The 23056-nt window shown below is 40.2% G+C and overlaps 1 protein-coding gene across 1 annotated transcript in view; it reads right to left on the reverse strand.

Moving 5' to 3' along the window:
* Nucleotides 1-1560: 1560 nt before the first annotated feature.
* The window catches only part of ARHGAP42 (Rho GTPase activating protein 42), a 259019-nt gene continuing 237523 nt past the window's right edge, over nucleotides 1561-23056 (reverse strand). The window contains exons 14-24 of the mRNA XM_036258802.1: nucleotides 22256-22330; nucleotides 21563-21647; nucleotides 20965-21023; nucleotides 18269-18374; nucleotides 14086-14245; nucleotides 12539-12683; nucleotides 10601-10981; nucleotides 10066-10222; nucleotides 7780-7842; nucleotides 2185-2264; nucleotides 1561-1808 (exon numbers count right to left, since the gene is read on the reverse strand). Of these exons, the coding sequence (XP_036114695.1) occupies nucleotides 1720-1808; nucleotides 2185-2264; nucleotides 7780-7842; nucleotides 10066-10222; nucleotides 10601-10981; nucleotides 12539-12683; nucleotides 14086-14245; nucleotides 18269-18374; nucleotides 20965-21023; nucleotides 21563-21647; nucleotides 22256-22330 (1400 nt within the window). The 3' untranslated portion in view covers nucleotides 1561-1719. The remainder of the gene's footprint in view (nucleotides 1809-2184; nucleotides 2265-7779; nucleotides 7843-10065; nucleotides 10223-10600; nucleotides 10982-12538; nucleotides 12684-14085; nucleotides 14246-18268; nucleotides 18375-20964; nucleotides 21024-21562; nucleotides 21648-22255; nucleotides 22331-23056) is intronic.

Genomic DNA, 23056 nt, shown 5'->3' on the forward strand with positions numbered 1-23056 from the left:
TGAGATTACAGATTACAGTATCACATACAAAGAGTTTTACACAGTCAATACCTGAGGGCCTGTACAGTGGAGAACTCTGAAATACCAGTAACGTGGCGCCTAGTGGCCCGCGCTGTGGCAGGGAAGGGGCATGTAACCAGCTTTTTGAAATCTTGAGAAGAAAGGATCTTTGCTACACTCAAATATTTATAGAAATAATATATTAGAATCACTGAAATAAAATTAGTGAATAATAAATGCGTGACCAGATATTCATGGTATATATAAATGGGTAGTAAATTCCTATACTCGATAAATTCGGTGAAATTCCTAATAAAGACTGTAAATGGAATGGCATTTTAAGAAAGCATGTACACATTTTATTCCTGCTCCAAATGATAAACCTACTTAAAAATTTTGTAGTTCAAAATAATTTAAGAATCCTGTACCTTTAAATCTGTTTCATCTAAGTTTCTCTTAAACATCTTTATCACTTGTAGAGAATTTCTCAATAGACAAAATTAGGTATCAATAAAATTCTTTGAACTTTAGTGTTACAAGTGGAATTTAAGTTGCATACCTTGATACTACACTTTTATATTGTTTTCCTCTTACAGTCATTATACTTTTGTGATGCCATCATAATGCTACTAGCAGAGGATCTGTGCATATGATTCATCAGAATTTATACGTTCGTGTAGTAAAATTTCACAGAAATCCCTAAGTTATAAAGGTAGTTTTACACATCCTCTAAACCAGGGGTCAGCAAGCCATGATCCACGAGTAACATTTGACCTGCCGCCTGTCTTCGTATGACCCAGCAGCTGAAAATATGGCTTTTGCATATTAAAATGGATTTGAAAAAGTCAAAGAGGACTATTTTGTGTCTTGTGATAATTATGTGATCTTCAAGTTTCAGGGTCCTTAAATCAAGCTGTGTTGGTACACAGCCAGCTCCTGTGTTTATGGATGGCCTGTGGTTGCTTTCTGCTACAATGGCAGAGTTGTGTGTTGTGACAGAGACTACAAGGGCTGGCAAAGGACAACAGATTTGCTATCAGGTCTTTGCAGAAACAGTTTGCTGATCCCAGCTCCAAGTCAATGGGAGGTGTCTGGAAGGCTGGATGGAGGGTTTACAGTGGACTCAGTGTACGACTCAATTTGGTTCATCTATAGACATCATATACATCATTGCTTTTGAGTATTATCTACTTGGTAAACAAAAATAAAATTACATTAAAAAAAACGTATTTCCTTGAAATGTTTAGGACCAGCAAAACAATCATATATAAAAGCAGTATATTTTTAAGAAAAAATAATAAATGAACAATTTAAATTACAATTTTAACTAATGATTTCAATATTCCTCAGAGAATGCCAGCCAGTGAAGGGCAGATCCCAAATCCTTAGATCAGATTTCTAGTTTTCAAATTGCTGGGCTATAGTACTTACACAGATTCTCAACTGTTATGGAAGAGACACTGTGGAGAGTTAGTTATCAAAAAGAAAGATATTTTTAAATAAGAAACCAACCAAAAAATAAAAAGAATGGCAAACAATTTGAACTTTTTTTTCCTTTTCCATTAATAGGGAGCTACACAGTCTGCTGGTGTAGGGCTTGATAGGAATTGTCTGTTTTCATTTAGTGGGCTGATCCCCATATCTGTGTCAGATAAAATCACAGCACTTATTCTTTGTTACCATGGATACCATGAAGATACTGCCCTCCACTAAAGAGTGTTAGAGGAAGACAACATAATTTTCTGGGACCAGTCCTGTTTTGCCTTCGTAAGTTGCCTTCAACCATCCTGGCTCCACTGATGGGTACACTGGCAAAAAATAAAAAGCTCATGTCACTCAATCAATATTAGCTTCAAATAATCATACACACAAATGGGTAAGAATCCACATCCAGACTGCACGCATCCACTGGTCAAAACAATGTCACAGCTCCTTTAAAGCTGCAATGTCCTTTGTATTCATGTAATAATCAACCAGCCAATTTCTCCCTCCCTCCTCCCCCTTGCCCCCCCCCCACATTCACACACCCACACAGGGAGGGAAACTGGGGTCCAGAGGAATTTGATGTGTCCACTTGTGCAGGTCATGAGAGGCAGGGCCTGGACCAGATTCGGAGCCTCCTGGCTTCCAGTTTAGACTCTCATCTCTACACTAGTTCTTAGGGGAGGCAATGGGTGCACGTACCATTAGAAAATATTGCCCCCTGTGGGAAGGAGAGTTCGTGGCTGTGCTCTGCTTTACAGGAGTACATGGCTTTGGCTTGACTGAAAGAGCAAAAGATAATTTGTAAAGATCACAACGCTCAAAATAAATACACTTATACTTGAAGCTATTCTTAAAGTTTTTAGTTGTAATTGGAGTATAATATCCACAAAGCACACGTGTAAGTGTGCAAAGTGCATTTTTCACACACTGAACACGCACATGTAATCTAAAACATTGAGAGCAACCAAAAGCCCTTCTTAAGTTTGCTGGCAATGCCCCCAAGGGTAACCACCTGGCTTATAACAAACAGCCTAAGTTTGTTTTAAAGAACACAGTTCTTTCATTGTTGGTAAATATGCAGGTATACGGAGGGTCATAGGTACTTTAAGCTTTTTTTACCCCCACTTTCATTTCAGACTACCAGAGGTGAAAGCCAAAAATTAAAAGCTCTATAAAGTATAGTAAATAAGTTAAGCAAGCACAATGGACAAGTGGATGATAAGTGGCCACCAACAATAGCCTCATTGTTAGGGCGATGGTGGGGATAGATAGTCTTTGCAAACCAGGGAGCATGCCCATCTTTTAGAAAGGGAAGCCAAACTCAGCTCCCAACACCTGTACCATATGGGAATTCATGCTCCATTTAGCCAGATATTCTGGCTTTATAAAGTAGCCAAAATTTTAGACTTTTACATGAGTTCTATTTAAAAACATTTGAACCAACACTCAAAGGCCATCAACTGAGGTCATGTCATCAGTCAAGTCACCTTTACTCTGCAACATCCCTTTATGTGGGTAAGACGGGGAACTCCTCCTGACTCCACCTACTTCTCACCATCTCTACCACCACCAGAGTCCAAGCCAAAATCATGGCTGGTGTGATTTATTAACTGGCTTCCCAACATCCCAAATCCTCTAGACTTCCCATTTTGTCACCTTGCAATGTACTCTCTGCAGAGTGGCCAGAGGACAGTTTGGAAAAGGTTCTGAGGATCATGTTAGTTCGCTGAGGACAACCCTTTCACTGGTGTCCAACTCTGGCTCCATACCATACACAACGAGGTGTCTGTCATTTCTGCCTCTTTTGTGCTGGCTCCACCCACCTACCACGCTCCAGTCCCACTTGCCCTCTTTCTCCTCCTCAGACACACCAAGCTCATCCCAGCTCGGGCCAGTGAGCCCTGGCTCTGCAGTGTTTCCCTCCTGATCCTCACATGCCGTGCACTTCTAGTTCAGCTTAAATGTCCTGAGCTTTGCTGAAGGTCTTGTCATCACTGACCACACACCCTCAAACAGCTTCCAGGGCAGTTATCATACCCTCCGAAGTCTGCATGGCTGGAATATCTGTTATTCTGCTGTTATTGTTGATATTTCTGATATCATCTCTCCTAATCAGAATGTAACCTCCATGAACAATGCCTGATGCCTACTAGTAACTCAGTAAATATTTCCTGAATAAATGAGTAGGAAAAAAGAGGGGAGGGATGCTTTGGGTCCTTTTTCTATGTGATAAGTCATTTTAAACATTCAAGACACTTGTCTTTCCTCCCTTTGGTCCCAGCACCTAATTAGCAAACAAGCATCAGCAGCATTTGCCACGCAGATCTCTCAAAGCACCCGTGCTGCATTGTCTCACCTCCGGTGGAGCTGCACCCTGGGTCTCACCTCTACACTTCCAGAACGAGGCTAGGTCACCGAAACCAGGGTTCCCAAGTGGCCATCTGAAGACTGGAAAGTTTAGGGAGGAAAATTCTGGCCCTGACCTGAGTCAGCTTCTTATATGAGGTGTCTCAGGCTGTACTTTCAGAAAGTCTGCTGGGGGAGCCTGCAGCTGTCATGTTTGGGGATGACCACTGGCACACATTTCAAAGAAACATAGTTTAAGAAAAAACTGAGGAAACGGAGGCACCCAGAGAAAGACAGGGCTTTACGCTGCAGAAAGGCTGGTGTGCATGTGTGCATGCACGCGTGCACTTCGGCATGCGCATGGGTGTGCTGGTTGACGGATGGGGGTCGGGAAGGAGGATGCTACCAAGTTCTGAAGACCTCTAAAAATCAAATGATGGTAATCTCAAGTAGAAAAAATATTAGTTTTTTTTTTTTCCTATAAATCTTCAGGTCAAATATAATCATTTCATCCAATATCTAATATAATTGAGGGTTGCAGAGCCATTACTCTAAAAATCTGTAAAGATTTTTCAAGAATTCAAATTTCCTAATAGCAACAACTTCCTCTAACAAACATTAAGTCTTTGCTTTGAGTCCTTACAATAATTTAAGAGATGTATGCCCTGGCCAGTTTGCTCAGTGGTTAGAGCGTCGGCCTGTGGTCCAGAGAGACCCGGGTTCAGTTCCCACTAAGGGCATGTACCTTGGTTGCAGTTAGTCCCCGGCCCTGGCTGGTTGTGCAGGTGGCAGCCACTCGATATGTCCCTTTCACGTCGATGTCTCTCTCTCTCTCTCTTTCTTTCTCTCTCCCCCTCCCACTCTATCTGAACAAAAAATGAAAAAATGTCCTCGGGTGAGGATAAAAAAAAAATTAAAAAAACAAAAAGAGATGTATAATGAAACAATTTCCAGAGCTGTAAAAATGATTAAGATATAATAATCCTTACAATGATATAATTTGTGAAATTGCACTTTAAAAGGCAAATAAACTATTTTTATTAATATTTCAGACATGAAAGTTCTCTTTATAGCATTTTATAAGATAACATGGTGGGAACAGGCAAGCAGAATAATTATATCACTAAATAAATGGACATTGTTAAATGTGTCAAAAATACCCAGCACAAAAAAAATATGTCATGACTTTTCAATTATCTGTGCATGTGTCTAGACAGGTATAATTTCTTCTGCTGAGCTCTGTAACTACAGGTGTTAAGTCAGCAGACAGCTCTGATGATTTAATGTAGACTCTGTAACAGGGAAGTTTTCTCTCCAGGTGCTAATGCTTCCTCTTTTACTGCCTTGGTGTATTGAAGGATATGCGAAAATAACACTGTCACCCATCCAGTCTCTTTTCAGAAGATTCTAATACCCTTTGAAAAGGATTCTGAAAATTCTGCTTCTTAGTGCATGGGAGAGGAAGGTAATGACATTCACTGTCCTGAAAGCCGTTTCTTCCCTTACCACATGGAAGATGATCTGATATAAGCCCCCTTGCAATGCTAAGTGCTGACTAATGCTGACGTGTAGATTTACAAAGGTTGGATAGGCTCGGTGTGCAAAATTCACAATGCTTTCTTAATCATAAACAAAATGAAAATCTCACCAAATCCAAACTGACACAAGGTTTTCTGGAGAATCACTTAACAATAATAAACATACGCACATACACTCTCTCACACTTTCTGTGTGCTGAGAATTTCATTGCTGAAGGGACTAGACATGCACACAGATCATATTTTTTTAAATCCCAAAGAAGTAACATGTTTCAGAGGTTAAAACCAGTGTCCTCCTTTAATGGTCTCCTTGACTTTTTTGCAGCTTCTACTCTGATGCCTGCTCCTTCCGATCATCCCTTCACCTTGTTCTTTGCCGGAGCCTTACATTCCTCAAGGCCCATCAGTCAATGTTCCACACCCTTCCTCTCCCTCAGTGAGCCCATCTTCTCTCCGCAGGGTCACTGCAGTGCAGACCTTTCTCAAATGGCAAACCACGCTGTCTTCTGGTTCCAGCCACACATCTCTAACTGCCTTTCGACGTTCCTCAGGCTCCTCAAACGTCATGGCCCAAACTCTCCTTCCCCCCATGTCCTTGCAAGCTGAGACCAGAAACCAAACTGCCATGCTCTCGACACTCAGCCTCAAAGACTTGGGAACCTTCTTTCCCTGTCTTTTACTCCCAGTATCATGGCAGCTGCCCATTCCCGACCCTCTCCTTATTGCCTTGCGTGTTTTTGTTACTACCCTAACTAAGGCCTTTACATGTCACCAATTCCATTCTAAATGGTTGACTGTACTCTCCTCTTCACAGCTCCCTAGAAAAGCCACTTGAATGATCTGTTAGGTACATCGCTGATTAGACCACCCCTTTGCTCAGGGGCACCCAGAGCCTGCAAGTGACTCCCAGAGATGTTACTCTTCTGCTGCTCAAGGTTATCTACTAGAATCTCCTAATTGGTCTCTTCCACAAACAAAGCTAGTCTCCCTACTACCCACTGCTGGTTCTAGGGTTCTTCAAGGTTCAATGCAAGGGTAACCCTGAGTTCCCTGAAGGAACACGAAATAAGCACTGCAAGAGATTAGTAAGGGACGTGCTTTCAACTTATTCCATTGTTCAGTTGTATTTAATGGTACCAAAAAGTATCAGGTGACTGTTAAGAGTTAATGTTTAAATATTATTAATACATTAATTAGAGGCTTGATTATCCTAAACAAGTAGTTCAAGTAAGATTGTCATAACAATAATAGTTGTTATTGTAAAGACCATCTGTGGAGAACTTACCAAATAGATTGCTGTGTATTTGAAATGTACAACAATTAGGCAAAAACAGAATTATGACCTTTATGTAATAAAGACAAGAGATTTCTTAAATATGTAACTCCAAGGTTATACCCATAGGAAGTGGTGGGCTAAGAATTTGAATGTGAGGTCCACTGTGCTCCTCTGTCCCTGTCTCTTGGTGAAAAGTTACACCACGGTCCACAGTGCTGTGTAGTAGTTGACAAAGATGGTAATTTCAATGTACCACTGAGTGAGCTCTAAATTTATGCCGACAACCATTAGAAGTTGATTTAGAGTCGTATTTAGAATGTAAAAACATATTTAAAATGCACAGATTCATTGTTGAACAGCTGGGTGTATCTTCGTGATATGACAGCATTCTGATTTACCTCAACAGCATGCTTTTTAAAGCTCTGGGATTATCCCCTTGATTACAGTACTTGTGTTCTTAATAAAAGAGCTCCATCTAGTGGAGCAATTCAACCACATAGCTGGACAGACAAGTAGCAAGGTTGAATACCTTCCACTAAGGCCTAGAAATGATAATTTCAGAGATAAATGATGTTGGCTCTGACATGCATGGTGCCTACTTTTCACCGTGCTTTGGTGAAAAGGAAGAAGGAAAACATGCTACAGCAGAGGTAAGATCCATGCAAATACTCAAATCTGCTATGTGAATGCAATGCACCGACCAACATCCTAGAAAAATACCAACTCAGTGGACTTAAAAATACTTACACATGAAGGCCTTTCTGGGCCTTTGAAAAAACAACTTCTTCCAGAAAATGTTCAAGTTTCAAAGTCAACTTTTAAAAAATTTCCACAAACTTATCAAAGAAGTCTTTGGTGTGCAAAGGGCTACAGAAACTTGTGTCTTCTAGAAAACCTGTTAGCTTAGAATCCTTCCTTTGAAGATTTTAGCAAATGAAGCATCACCTTAACAGCCTAAATACATGCTGTCTACGGGCACGACCTCTTCCCCATGAAGAGACAGTGAGTGTGGATTTGACCATCTGCAGAACGGAGGGGCTGAGTGTCAAAGATGATCGATGACCCTCCATGTCCACACAAGGCAACAATGTCATCACTATTTTATTTACTTTTTACTTCGTTTTGAAAACTTACCGCCCAGAAGAAACTGGCTTAACTGAACCAACATTTTCAAACAGTTGGGCTTTCGCTGCCACACTGAAAAATAATTTTACAACTTTTATTAAGTCCATTAGAACATCATTCAGTTCCAAGTGCAATTCAGAGTTATCAGTTATCCAAAACAAAAATGATTCGTTAAGAACTATCCCCAAAATTTGACCTGACTTCTCATTGTTTTAAGGTTTAATGTGGAAGAAAGTTCTAGCTGTAGTCTCCAGCTCATGGACTATCAAACTGTAATAAACCTAGAGCTACCTCTTCTGGGGATCTTACTGGACTCATGTTTTCTACCTCAGAAAACTGGGAGCAGTATAAAAAGGAACATTTTCTCCCTACTTTACTCCTAGCAGCAATATTATTTACTCCTGTGAAGCCACACGAGAAAAACCAAATCAACATGACAAAATTGTTGTTCGTCCTGATAGCTAAGACAAAACTAATTCTAAAACTTTTTCATGCATTCTTTACTATTTGAACACAATTCCTGTAACATGGAAAGAGATAACTGAAAATATGGCCAATAAATCTGTGGATTCAAATCTTGTTTGAAATCACGAGGGAGCATGGTCTGTGAAGAGGTGATGGAATTAGGAGAGAGTGAAAAGAAAACTACCCTCAGGAATTAGAAAAGTTTCTATATTTACTAGATAAGATAGCAAATTCCCTGATATCTAAACTAGATTTTTAAAATCTATTTTATTTCTTTGACAAACTTCTCCCAGAACTGAACCATTTGATAATCTCAAGAATCATTTACTCCTGACACAGAACATACATACAACCTCTCATTATTTTCTTCTTTTATTATCCGTACAATTACAAAACAGAAGCTCTTCTCTTCCCCTCACAAAGGATGGAGTTTATATTTTCCCATCTCCCTTGACATGTTGGCTTAAAATTTAGTTTCCTTAGTGGCTAGTACTATATACACTGGGGAGTAGACAAATTTACAAATATATTTGTCTTATCATGGTAGCTGAATTTCTGACCAAGAGAGATCATGTATATTAAACTCACTCTGAACCTAAAAGGTTTGTATCAGAGAAGGGGAGGAACAAATGAATTTAAGACACTCTATGGAAACAAGCTTAGTAAAATGTCTTACTGGACTTTTGAGGAAAAATTTAAACATCAGGAATACCATGATATTAAAAATGGTGCCGTATAATAGAGCACAGATTCAGCTAGAAAACCCTGGGTTCAGATCCCAGATCTGCCACTTCCTAGCTGAGTACATGTAGATTGGTTCCTTAAACTCTCTTTTTAAAATTTTATTATTATTTTTAATTGAATTTATTTGATACACAACACTGTGTAATCCCTACATTTTCTGAGCATCAATTCCCATCATCTCTAAAATGAGCTTTATACTACCTACTGCACAAAGATACTGTGGCCCTTAAAAGAGATACCCTATGTCAAAATGCCTAATGGCAGCCAATGTAGCAGTGGAAATGCTCCACAAAAGTCAGGAATACAGCCCTATCTGGTTTTGCTCAATGGTTAGAGTGTCCACCTGCGGACCAGAGAGTCCCGGGTTCGGTTCCCGCTAAGGGCACGTACCTCGATTGCAGTTTGGTCCCAGCCCCGGCTGGGGTCGTGTGGGTGGCAACTAGTCAGTGTGTCTCTCTCACATCAATGTTTCTCTCTCTCTCTCTTCTTCCCTCTCTCCCTCCCTCTCTATCTGAAGATAAATGCAAAAATGTCCTCGGGTGAGGATAAAAATTTTTAAAAAGGTCAGGAACATAAACTGAGAGGGAGAGAAACTTTCCTCTTCGAATTTTACTTGGTTGTTCACCCAAGATCCCCCTTTCTCCTGACTCCCTTTCTGTTAACATCTCTGTACCCTACCCTACCAGCCTCTACACATCTGGGTCATTTCTTTTGAATAGGACTGACTCCTTTTGCCTATCACGTCCCTTGTTCTTTATGAGCTTGTTTAAATCAGTGAGTCCTCAGATGGGTTTATATACAAAAAGGAGGAGAGAAAACCAACCTTCACAGCTACAAAGCAGTTGTATTTCTAACACTAGTGTCTGTGTCCATGGGCTATGCATATATGCACGTAAGTTCTTTGGTTAATCTCTTCCCACCCTAGGGTTATTGTTTAAGCACCCTAAGCCTACTGTAACTTCCACATCACTTTTAGAAGAGTATCGCGTCCTCCAGAAGTTGACTACATCCACTCTCCAGATGAGGCATGTCCTTTGGACATGTCAGCCCCCTGCATCCCCTGCAGACACAGTGACGCTCACTTACATGGAGCCCGGCCGCTGGTAGCCATTGCTCGAGGCAGTGTCGTGCCTTAACCTCCTGCACATTTTTGGAGGCAGGTCTGGGTTTGGTGGGGTTTTAGGCATCTCTTTGGAACCTATGGAAGTTAAGCTTTGAATGGAACCACTGTAGCTCTTGTTTCCTAATAAAAGAAAGCCCAAGAAAAGAGGCAAGGTGTTATTAGACAAAATAATAGCAATAACACAGTACATGTGCATAACAAAAGGAAGCATTCTTCTCTGAGCCCAAATGAGAAGGTACAGAATGTTCTTTGAGCACAGCAGCCCATCACTCAGGGAGATCAGAATCTGCAGCAATTACAAAGACATCACCTCACGGAGATAGAAAGAGCTAGGAAAAGTCATAGCGCAGAAGAGTCTGAAAATCCTAGCTCAGGAACAAACCAGAGAAGCATCATTAGTCCTGTCACCATTAACTTTCCCCTTGATTAATAGTGCTGAATAATCCAACAAGTGACTCGAAGACAAGGACATTTTGCATAAGATCCACTCTGGCTTACCTTCAGCTGCAGAGATGGACCTGAGAAAGGTAGCTGAGGCCCTTTTCTGTCCTGAAATCCCATGCGGCCCTTTCTTGGCCAGGTCCATGGGCGGGGAAACGTCCCCTGGGCTAGTGACAGAGGCAACACTCTGGCAATCGGATTCTGCATCCGTTTTGGTGGCATCTTCTCTAGAACTGGATTCGGGACTAGTTGTCCAGAGACCAAGACTTTTCTGTCCATTGGAAGGTGATGGGGATACAATCCAAGGAATCCCTCCAGATTTCTCCCTGGGCTGGCAGGAAGCAGACTTTGTTGTGCTGTTTTGTTCAGAGGAGTGTGAGGAGAGGGACTCAATGCTCCCCATGGGTGTGCTGGCAGGGCTGCTGCTATAGGAGTCACCTGAGCAGGAGCAGGGGAGAGAACAGAACAGAGGCCCCCTGGTGAGAACTGCACCAAAACCCTTCCATTCTCCAGCTCACACAGGTCTTGTGGCCACCTGATTGCACTGAAGTGATGGGCCTTTGCCTGGCTTGGAGAACTGTCCTCAGTGCTGGAGAAGGGCTTTGAAATATGCATTTGAGCCCTGGCCATTTTGCTCAGTGGTTAGAGCATGGGACCACAGACCAAAGGGTCTTAGGTTTGATTCTGGTGAAAGGCATGTGCCCGGGTTGCAGGTTCCATCCCCAGCCCCAGTTGGGGTCATTTGGGAGGTAACCAATCAATGTGTCTCTCTCACATGGATATTTCTGTCTGTCTGTCTCTCTCCCTCCCTCCTTCCCACTCTATTTAAAAATCAATGGAAAAATATGCTCAGGTGAGGATTAACATTTTTTTTTAAAATATGCATTTGAACTTGGTGAATGCATTTTTCAATACTATTCAAGGGAGATTTTATATGTACCCTTGCCCTATTAATTAATGTTACTTCTTGAAACATGAGTGGGCTGACTTGAATTCAGACAGAATTATGAAACAGGACTCACAAATAAGAGACGTGTTTCATGATGATATTACCAAAAAAAAAAAAAAAAATTCAATGAAAGGCACATTAAAGACATGTCTGCCTTTATTCTTCACTTTTCTGGTCTTCGGTGATCCTGAGTTACAATGCATCTAGGCCTCCTCCGTTCAAAGGCACTATTAACTGTCAGCTGCAAATTACAAGCTGCTCTCTATTTTTAAAGAAAGACGTTTTTCCTTTTCCTGCTAAGAATACAGCACATCAGAAACTGGCTGTTTGACTGGGTGTATTTTTTAATGATTCTAAAAGTAAGGTATAAGAAAAAAATTGGAGAAACTGTAATATAGTGTCCAGATATGTCTAAATTTTTAAAAATATTTCAGATATGTCTACATTTTTAAAATAGTTTTTTCTATTAAATATGGATCATGAAAAAATTAGGCGGGGCAGTGTTAGAGGTACGAAATAAAATGAAGACAGCCACAGTGTGACCCATACCATGGGCTTTAGCTGCCTCACCTATCTCGGGGCCTGGCTCAGAACAGTAAGTTAGTGGTACTGCACAGTGTAGTTTCTCCTATTTCTTTTTTCTCTCTCTCTTTGAGATACTTTGATACCCAGAAATGATGCCTTAAGAACATAATGTGAGAGGAAGAAAGAAAATGACTGCTTCAGCCAGACTTTCTCTTGCTTTCTTCTCTACCACTTAGACAAAAGGACAAAACCTTCTACAAAGTAGCACCTCGTGTACTTAATCACAGTTGCAGAAAAAGGGGGAGGGCAATGAGCAAACTAATTATTTCCTTTGTAGCAGTAATGAATTTGCTTGTCCAAGGTACCTTGCAACCCTACTGACAGAGAACATATAAATGTTAGAGGTGGGGGAGGTATTGGGGTGATAGCATCAGTAAAAACAACTTCTATTTCTACCTAATTAGAGGTAGAAGGGCTGAATTAAAGAATGAAGAAAGCCTCTCCCCAAGGCCAGCACTTACTATCAGGCTCTGCCAAGCACGGAGTGTACCTCCCCCTGGGCTTCCGGGAGCCCGTGGAGAGGCAGATGGCTCGCGTCCTTCGGGATCCAGATCGGGACTGAGGCTGAGGAAGAGGGATGCTGGGGTCTGGGGCAGAATGAAAAATCTACACAGAGGAACAACAGACCATGGTCAACAAAAGGGCGAAATTGCCATTTTCATCAGATAAGAAGCTTTGAGAGTTATTAAGTCATCTTAGAATTACATGCCACTTATTCAGTTGTATGTAAGAGATACTTGATACCAAAAAAAAAAAAAAATCCCAGAATAACTACAATTTTCTTTTCCCTTTACACTGAGCAATGTTTTGTCTCTGGGTTTTCCTTTTTATGCTCCCTCATTCCCCAAGAGTGAAAATCAGATTTCCCAATAATTTTAAGAAACCTATCAAATAGGAACAAATGTTGCCCTGGCCGGTTTGGCTCAGCGGTTAGAGTGTCTGCCTGCAGTCCTGAGAGACCCGGGTTCGGTTCCGCTAAGGGCACGTACCTCGGTTGCAGTTTGTCCCCGGCCCTGGTCGGTTGTGCGGGTGGCAACCACTCGATGTGTCCCTTCACATCGATGTTTCTCTCTCTCTGTTCCTCTCTCTCTCTCCCACTCTACCTGAACAAAAAATGGAAAAATGTCCTTGGGTGAGGATAAAAAAAAAAAAAAAAAAAGGAACAAATGCTGATGTCAGGACATATTGATTCCTTTTATTGTGATAGTCTCTTTCCTGCTTCATGCTGAACGTAGCCTGTGAGGAAGAGGTTCATTCCATGTCATTTTCCCAGCAGAATGGGCCTCTTGTTTCTTAGAAGGTGCTGCCATGCAGTTGGTTCTGAACTGCCAAGCAACGTGACAAGCTGAGCACAGACAGCTACAGGACGCAGCTACGTGCTCTTCAGTTATGAGGTAGCTTTCAACCTTCAGCAGGCACTAGGGAGGGATCCAGGAAAGGAGAGAGGCATAGTCGTTCTCTCACAAGGACTAGATCAAACACAAATGCTTCACAAACTGTTTAGACCTTAGCAGTTGTATTTGTTAATAACTCAATCTATTTGGCTTTCCCAATTTCCATAGTTATTCTAAGATTTCACTCTTATAAACTAACCCTTCTGAGGGACTGGCTATAGAAGAGACTTTTGGACTCTGTTCCTGAATTTGTTTCTTGGGTTTTATTTAAACTGTCACTTCTGCTGTTTAACTAAGAGCCTAATTCCAGAGAGATTAAAAGGTTAAAAGAGACTAAACCACAAAGGAATTGTAAAGAATTCCTGAATATGAACAAAAAACTGTATAAATGCTACAGATGAAAATCTTACAAGGTTTCGAGGAGAACTTAAAAATTAAACAGACAAAAGAAAATCAAAGTCCTCACAAAGAACTAATTTATACAAGATTTACACGACTGCCACCACAGGAGTCTGAGATTACAAGTGGAAGCTCCCAGATGACCCAAATGGGAATCCAGATGATACACATACAAGATGGAATGCTTGACACTCCCACACGAAAATCCAGCCTACCTTTTCATAGTGCTCTATCAGAATTTCGACCACAATATTCTGAAACTTGATATTCATCATAGCAGCCACAGTTTCCTCTTGTGCCCTCATTAGAGTTGGGCCAAATATGACACCAAGGTTTGAGACAGTCATGAGATTTTGTTGGCTATGCAGTGATACTCTGCAAAGAAGAGCAACAAAGAAACATCTTCAGTTAAATGTTTAGTGATTATAAAATGCTCTCATTTACCAAATTTGTGACATAAATAAAATGTAAAATATTCCATTATAGGTTAATTTTTCCAAATAATCAGGTTCAGCCACTCTCAGTTGGCATTGGTGAGTATAGGCTAAAATGATATAAAAAGTTAACAAAGCCAAGGTAAAACATAATTACAAAGGTTAATATATTGAAGAAAAAATAATCTTGATTTCCTAAAATTAGTGCAATCATCTTAGAGAGAGAGAGAGATTATCGGCTGTTCGGTATTTTCTACAGCACTATACTTCTTTTAGAATAGATAGTTTAGAGTAAGCTGATTGTAATTTTATTTGGATTCAGAAAACATATCACTGAAAACCTATAGCCAGGTACTTTTAGTTATTATTGCATTTAATCCTCCCAGGAAGTCAGTTTTCCCTGTTGTACAGGTAATAAACCAAAGCTCCTAAAGTAAAAATGATGCAGTCGAGGTCACAGCAAATTAGGGACAGAGATACTATTTGAAATCAGGTTTCCTTGAGCTCCCCACATAAGACAACTGGTCAGTGCAGGTTTCCTCCCTCCCTTTCTTCCTTCCAACCATCCTTCCAAACCGGCTCTGAATGCTTCACTAGTGCTGAGCACTGTGCTGGGCAAAGAGTAAGATGAGGAAATGCTGGCTTGAAATGGAAATAAAACTATAACCTGATATTACTGACCTTAGCAAAGTAATCTCAGTAACTATCAAAAATGACTTTGACTAATTAACTAATTTGGAACTTGGTTATATTCTTGAGGAAACCGTGTTCATCTGGCCAATCTTCTAGGTTAACTACTACCCTTTCTCTGTTCCTCTCAGCAGGTTTTCAGAATGTAAACTTCTAGGAAGGAGCACAGCACAAGATTATGTTTATATATGATTATGCATCAGCAACTACATCCTATAACCAAAAGTAAAATTTTATGGGGAATCCAGGATGTTGGGTTACCTGTGCAATTCCTGGTAGAGAACAGGAAGCTGACTGTCCACTGACTGAAACTTTCCCTCTGCCCCAGCACTAAAAAGGCTCTTGGCTAGAGTAACAAGAGTTTCATTCCAAGTTCCCTTCTTATATAACCAAATATTATATGTTGGTTGTTTGATATGTATTAGAGAATGTACTAAGAAAGTAGTATGTAAAGGCAGTGAGTCTATCTGGATTCAAAGCTTGGATCCATCTAACTTGGAAGTGCAGTGTAGTCAGCCAAGAAATTTACTATCTTTCGGCTTGTTTCCTCATCTACTAAGTATTAGAGTAACAACCCTGACAGGGCTGAGAAAATTAAATAAAGAGCTAAAGTACATGAAATATGATCTCCAAATAATATTCTTCCTGTAATTAAATTGGCTTTAGGCACTATTGCTAAAATGTAAAAGTTCTTGGTAGCATACGGAAACTAGGCAATAATTCATATTAAATTCAATGGGAATAAATTTAGAAATCCTAAAAAATTGGTCTATTTTGAAAAAGAGAGTTGATGACATTGTTGCTCAAGAGAGGGACTATTTTGATGACCAATTTACTCTTCATGGAATTTTCCTTCTGCTGGGCTGCTGAGCTGACATGCCCGCTATCACTTGTGTTTCATCCATTTCTGTGCCTCACTCGCTTAACTCCTGCAGGTAACAGACATCCGTTGCACTTTTGAATATTTAAAGTTGTAGTAAAAGAAGAGACCACAGATGGTCTTAACACAAAAGGATTCTCAGAAAGGAAGCAATGATTTATACTATGTTTCATTAAGTTGTTTCTTTAGACCAGTGACCAATCTAGGTCACAGGTCTTAAATTCTCTCTCTCTCTCTTTTATTATTATTTTTTAGCCATATAAGGTTGCCAGGAATCAAGAGTATATTAGCTGTTTACAGTTTACTTAAGTCATTAGTGATTCCACCTATGTAAAATACTAACTTGAAAAGATCAATGCATCCCCATGTTCATTGTACATTATTTACAATAGCTGAGACATAATAGTAACCTAACTGTTCATTGATGGATAAATGAATAAAGAAATTAGGGTATGTACAAACTATAGAATATTATTCAGACATTAAAAAAAGAGAATGAAACTTTGCCATTTGTGACAATACGGAGGGACCTCAGGGCATTATGCTAAAAATGAAATAAGTTAGAGAAAGACAAATACCATATGACATCCCTTATATGTAGAATCTTAAAGAACAAACGAAAAAACTCATAGACATAGAGAACAAATTGGAAGTTGTAAGAGGATGCAGGGTCAGGGAGAGAGAAATTTATTAATTGAAAGAAATTTTAAAAAATAGAGACTTTACAAAAGTAGTTTCAAAATGTCAGAAAACAAACAAAGAGAAAAGGAAAAGAGCAGGAATGGTGGGGAAGAATGAGCAAGACAACTGTAAGCACTCTTCCATGGCCAGATACTCTGCCCTGCTATTCCCTGTGTCTAAACAACACACATTCAAAATAAAGGTGAAGCTTGTGTTCATCTGATACTCTGGATAATTAAGCGAGAACATTTTTATGGGACGTTCAGATCACCCTTAAAAGCACATCAAAAAAAAGCTTTATTAGAAAAATAGCTTGAATACAAGGGGATGCCCAATAAATACAGTGTGGTTAAATTTATAAAGAGGTTATACACAATTCAACAACATAATTTAAGACTAATTCGGACCAAGGATGAGTCCTTGCTTATTAGCTAAAAAAAGTATTGCCATGGGCAATAGTCAACAATGAACTTGAAATGATGCCATTCCCAGTGGATTCCTATGGGAGAAATTCATATCGTCTCAAAGCCTGCACATTGGGAGTTATTAAGATGTTATGTAGCACTACTTAAAATACGCATGGCTAAAATGAGCATAAAGTGGGTTACTACTTCTAGCAAACAAGGAAGGGATTGATCATTTGATTGTGAATCATGGTATTCATTAAGATGAAAAATGTCTATTTAAAAGAAACAGTAAGGGGATTCTGAAGGAAGTTTAAAATCTGAATTTGGACTTTTGTTTCCAGTAGCATGGCAAATGACTTCTGGAGAGGGAGGGAGAGAGAGACACTCAATTTCCATATAGATGTGATGGTAAATTTTATGGTCAAATTTGCTACACCACTGTACCCACATCTTTGGTCAAACATAATTTTAGATGTTTCTGTGAAGGATTGTACATAAGATTAACATTTAAATCAGCAGACTTTGAGTAAAGCAGATTACTATCCATAATTTGGGTGGGCCTCATCCAATCAGCTGAAGGTCCTAAGAGAAAAATACTAGGGTCCCATGAGAACGGGCATTCTGTCTCTGGGCTGCCTTTGATCCTAGCTGCACCACCAACTCTTCCCTGAGTCTCCAGCCTGCAAAGACAGTCCTACAGGTTTCAGGTTTACCAGCCTCTCTATCATGTAAGCCAATTCCTTGCAATCAATCTCTCTCCTACACACACACACACACATCCTATTCATTCTGTTTCTCTGGAGGAACTTGAATACTATAATATCTATTGAGATTTTTAAATACATCAATGAACTAACAGCAGAGTCAGAAAAATCTTGAGACAAAGAGATACTATGAATCCAAAGAAGAAAGCTAATATTAGAGTGGAAGTTTGACCTGGCAGAACCTGTTGACCCTGGTAATATGGAGAACTAGCCTTCAAAGTTAGAGCGCACAATGTAGCTAAAAGAATTGGGGAGAAAGATTATATACTTGTCCATATATTTTTAAGTTGACACATAAGTCTTTCAATATTAGCTTCACAGTTGTAAAGGATATAATTATTTTCATTTTGTAAATATATATGGGGTACATACACATGTACCTATAGCTCTATCTTAAAATTGCCACTCATTTTAAAGCAAAGGCTATGGACTCTCATCACAGTAGCAATGTCGCAGCACCATCATATCCTCGGAGACATGACCAAGCTTAAGTTTAACAGCTGAATAAGTAGTTAAGTGAATAATATAAGTCAGAGAATTACTTGACCAGGTGCTTTATTAAGATGTCCAGCATCTCTCTGTTTTTCTCCGGCAACCTGTGCACCAAAGCATGGACAGCCTCTACCCGGTAATTCTGGTCATCAGACTCTGTAACATAATAAAGGTTGCAAATCTCAAGTTTCAATTGCATTCAAATGTGCAAATAAACATTAATCATCATCATAACCCCACCCACCTGTTCCTGCCTTAAAAGCACTGCTTCATGTGGTATTATCACATATCATCCCCTAAGGCCGAGAGAGGCTCAGTGACTTGTCCACGCCATGAAGTTAGTGAGTCAAGAAGTTAGCAAACCCAGGACTATGTAGTCCAGGTCTGTGCACTTAGCCACAAACTACATACTTCCATGTAACGGGAACTCATCACCTGTTTTATTTTGCTACACAAGGACAGAATCAAACCTTAAGCAATGTGAGTGATCACAGCAACTGTTACAGACTGCCTAATGGGCCAGGCCCTAAAACACTTCATCACCCTGAAACCTCCAGAGACTCCATCAGACCAGAGGAAGAGGGCATCCCTTTCCAAATTTCTTTTTCTGAGGGGTCAGATGTACTGTGCAAACAGAGGCCTAATTTATTTTAAGCCCATGCTAACAACAGTAAATCTGAAAAGTGAAAAATCATCTACAGCAAGTCGAGGGTACCAGGCAAAAGCCAAGACACAGACATGTCTGCTAGAGACACTTCTAGCCCGTCAGAATAAGAAATCTATTTAACGTTCTCTTACTGCCATAAGCACATTCTGGGGCGACTGCCCCCCCTACCGAGCCCTTTCTCTGGAAAGTGCCCAACCAATAGGGCTTATACTGTGGGACCACCACTTCTTCTAGGTACATCAGTTAGAATGAGGAAAGGCTGGGTCAGACATGAGCTCTCTGCCAGGAGGCGAAGTCACCAAAACTGATCTGTTTGCTGGACGTGAGGGAAGGCAGACCGTGGGAAACCAGGGCAGCCGTGAACCAATGTGCTCCAATCCAAGAGAATCTGACTGAGAAGGGAGACACGAATGAGGCAGGTATGCAGCAGAGAACAGAGATGAGAGGCCTTCCAAACAGAATGGGGAGAGAAAGGTCAGTTCCCAACTCTGCTTTCCTGGTCGCAGACCCATGGAAGGCCGGACACCTCCCTGCCAAGGAATTCTGGGACACACCTCTTCCTTTCTAAATAACTTCCCCTCTTTACTGAGCTGGATTTCTGTGGCTTGAAAACAAAGAATACTTAATGTTATTAACTTAACATCTAGAAAGTAGGATTATCCTTGACCCAGACAAAAGATGAATTCTTATAGATAAGAACGTATATGATCATGGTAGTGAATTATATGTTCATTATTTACCAGAGAATAAGTATAGAAAAATACCTTGCAACCAGATGATCAAAATCACCAGTTCACTGAGTCATTTTAGCTAAGTGGTTCAAACACCATTTGCTATAAAACAAAGTTTTTATAATAAAGGGTTCTAGAGTAAGATTAAGAGTCTAGCAAACTGGCATGTGACCCTGGTATTGCCACAAATTTAAGTGTCCTTAGACAACGTCTTTTTGCCCAGCCTGGACCCTGACTTCTTAATCAATGAAATGATTAAGTTCTTGTTCATCTCACAAGGTAGATTTTTCTGAAGAGAATGTCAGGTGGAGAGCTTTCAGGAGAAAGCTTAGTGGCATAGTAGTATATATCTCTCTACAAGGTCATGTGGTCAGTCATGTATGCTGATTAAAAACCAAGGCAGGTCACTCAACTTGATCTGATACTTTTATCAGCAGACAACATTTCCTATGACATTACAATATGTGGTAATAAAATAATGCAACTGATTTCTTTCCTGGATTGTTACAGTCACACCTAATACATTTTAACAATGAAATGCCAACTTCTAATTGTTGCAATTTGTGAAGGGCTCAGATGATGCCCTGGTACTCTGATCCCAATATGTATGTGTATAGATCTAGATCTATACATATATATTTTTTTGGTACGTGCCCCTAGTGGGAATCGAACCGGGAGTCTCTGGTCCACAGGCCAACTCTATAACTGCTGAGCCAAACCAGCCAGGGCTGATGCCAATATTTTATCAGTACATATTTCTAACTTCTCAGGTTACCTGTTTCTCACAGATACCCCCCACCTCCCCTCAAGTTCTGAATTAAACATATCTATTCCCATCGCATTTTAACAGTCACAGATCTAAAGAAATGATATAGATATATGATCATCAATATTGTAAATATAATATGCAGGAAAAGAGATTAATAGAAGTGCCTGCTGCCTGCCAAAATTAATATCTGGTTCTTCTCTCCAGGTCTGGGGACACAGGGTCTCCTCTCCGATTTGGGGATGCAGTATGTGAGTGTGTGTGGTCGGGGCATTACTGACTGTACAGCTTGGTCATCTTATCCATTTAACCATAAAGTTGCTCTTGTAACCAACTGACATCCATCAATCAATAGTCCCTCACAGCTCTTTCTAGTCAAATGTCACCCCAATGAGGTCTTATTAAATGACAAAAGATGTTAGTTCATCCTGTAATTCTTATTTGTTAACAAACCATATTGTAAGCTATTAAGTATCACAGTGACAATTTCTTAAGCAATATGTAGGGAAATCTTACCAAACTGGTTTAAACTTATGCTCGAAGTAATACAGCATAAAACCACATCAGTGGCAGCGTACTTACTAACAGCAACAATAAAATCTTTGTGTAACTTGTACGTCATCAGTGGTTCTGCGAGGCACCTACAACAGAGAATGAAGCACACTCTCGAGTGGCAGTATCTTTTATTTCCCTGAACTTCAGTGCTTCTTAGGAGCTGGGTGGTTAGGCTGCATGCAAGTCCTAGCAAGGAGGCTCCAAGCTGTGAAACGCAGACCTCAGAGACTCCGGGCCCCTTGGCACTTCTTGCCACAGTTAACTTACAAGGGAGGCCAAGGGATGATTTTTTCACGTTGTGAGCAAAACTCTCAGATATGGGGATAATAGTTTCAGAGAAATAACTTTCAATTTCAACTTCTGTTCTAAAAATACAAATGAACCCCACATTCAAATTTAATATGAAACAGAAATTATTTAGTATTCATAAAAGACTCCAGCCTTTCCAGCTGATTATTTGAGAAACCAAGGGTAATTTCCAGAACACTGAACATAAACATTGCCACCGTTCAGGGAGGGGACTGTGCTCAAGACAAAAGCTCACACAGAGCCCACGGAGTTACCAGGCGGCTGCCCAAGCCAGGCAGGGTCACAGGCAGAGTGCCCCGACTCAGACCCCGCTCACCTGAGGTAGTTTTTCAGTCCACTTGTTATTGTCTTATTGTCCCACAGTTCAATATCAATGTCCATATCAGGAGGGGACTTGGGAGCTAAAAGGAATACAAATGTTTAAATTGTTGATTCAAAATATCACTTGCACCATTAAGAAAAAAGGTACTAAAATAAGTAGGTCAAAGAAAGAGGCACTAAACCTCACTGATTTTGTGTGGAATAATAGTTTCCCAAATCAAATTATTGCTAATCGCTAACATCACAGAGAGTATACCATGAGCTGGGTGTGCTTCTAAGTACTTTATGTGGATTAAACTTTCCAGGCCTCGAGATTCTTAATGAACAAGGCACTCTTATTATCCCCACTTTATATGTGAGAAGGCCGAGGCACAGAAAGGCGAAGCAAATTACCCAGGATCATAAAGCTTCTAAGTGGCTGAGTTAGGATTCCGAGCCAGGAAAATCTCACCGTGCCTCCAGCTAATTCAACGACATGTGAAAAAAGCCCCACAGTATAGAAAGGCCCCTCTCAAATTCTGACTGTTCTGCTAAAACTGAACAGTGACAACTGAATACGAACATTAGTTTTAAATATTACTTGAAAATACATAAGGATAGCCTATATCTCAAGAAAACAACAAAAACATATGGTTTAGATCATCTATATGATTACAAAAATTGTGTAACTGCTTTATCCAACACTTACAAAATGTGGTGTTCATGAGTTTCTGAACTTTGGAGTTCACTCCTCCTATTCGGTAGAGGCCTAAAATGGTGATGCCTTATGGGAAGGAAAAAATCACAAGAAGACGGCTTGAGACAGTTTCCCACGTGCAGAATATTAAAAACTCAAACATATGCCCACACGGGATTTGAAAGCTACTTACCCAGTTTTGTAGTCTAACTTGAGCAAACCTACCCTGGAAATACCCAGCAGACATATATTCAGAGTAGACACTGAACAGTGATTTGAAAGTCTTTGAAATTCTTCAAAGTAGCAAAGGACACCTGCCTATTCACCACAATTTGAACATAAAAACCCATTGAAGGTGGAAAGGGATGATCAGAATCGCTCATCTCTCTCTCCAGTCACGGAGTCCTGCCTGTTGCACAGTTTTGTGGCATTTATATCTTCACTTTAAAGGTGAGGAAACAGACTCAAAGAATTTGAGAAACCTACTTCACTTCTCCAAACTTTTAAGTGGCAGCTCCAAAATCTGAATCTCATTTCAAAGAACTCCAAAGCCCAATATGAGCTTTGCTTTAGTGGAGTTTTTCAGGAAGTGTGATTGTCTAACAGACAACAGAGTGGGCGTCAGGAGAGAGTTCATGCCTTCCGTGAGGAAAGGCACAGGAATCGTGACCGTGTCTGAAGTCCCTGAAGGAAATCATGCAGGGAAGGAGGGGCTGAAGACAAGCTATCAGTCATCGTACTGACCACCCTAACGCGTGAAGAACACTAAAGGGGTACTTCCAATAATAAAGATTTACAGTCCATCAATAAGAA

The sequence above is a fragment of the Molossus molossus genome, unplaced genomic scaffold (genome assembly GCF_014108415.1).
Source record: "Molossus molossus isolate mMolMol1 unplaced genomic scaffold, mMolMol1.p scaffold_m16_p_13, whole genome shotgun sequence".
NCBI lineage: Eukaryota > Metazoa > Chordata > Mammalia > Chiroptera > Molossidae > Molossus > Molossus molossus.